Source organism: Aptenodytes forsteri, unplaced genomic scaffold, assembly GCF_000699145.1.
Source record: "Aptenodytes forsteri isolate BGI_AS27 unplaced genomic scaffold, ASM69914v1 Scaffold168, whole genome shotgun sequence".
Lineage (NCBI taxonomy): Eukaryota > Metazoa > Chordata > Aves > Sphenisciformes > Spheniscidae > Aptenodytes > Aptenodytes forsteri.
Window position 1 is genome coordinate 420,519 of NW_008796047.1, and position 389 is coordinate 420,907.

The 389-nt window shown below is 71.5% G+C and overlaps 1 protein-coding gene across 1 annotated transcript in view; it reads right to left on the reverse strand.

Annotated features, from left to right (window-relative positions):
- FAM160B2 (family with sequence similarity 160 member B2) overlaps positions 1–389 on the reverse strand; it is a 5,530-nt gene that overhangs the window by 1,264 nt on the left and 3,877 nt on the right. The window contains 2 exon segments of the mRNA XM_019473902.1: positions 3–61; positions 150–332. Coding sequence (XP_019329447.1) covers positions 3–61; positions 150–332 — 242 coding nt within the window.

Below are 389 nucleotides of genomic sequence, written 5' to 3' on the forward strand. Positions count from 1 at the left end.
TGTCATCCCAAAGCCAGCATCCGGGAATCCGTCGGTGAAATAGGGATCCTCCTCCAGGTCCCTGCGGGGCCGGTGCAGGGGCATTAGCCAGGTGGGTGCCAGGGGGCTGACCCCCTCACCCTGCCCCGGCCCCCCCCTGTCCCGCTCACAGTCCGTCCTCATCGGGGTCCAGCTCGGGGAGTCCGCGCTCGTCGGGCATGGCGGGGCCGCGCTGCAGGTAGCCCCTCGCCTCCAGGTTCCTCAGCGCCAGGCTGTGTGCCACGTGCTCGTGGGGTTACCGCAGGAGCTCCTCGAAGAGCCGCAGGCTGGCCAGGCTGATCTGCGGCACGGTGAGCAGGGTGAGACCAGCGGCACTGCCCCCCCCCCCCCCCCCCCCACACCCCTGGTCC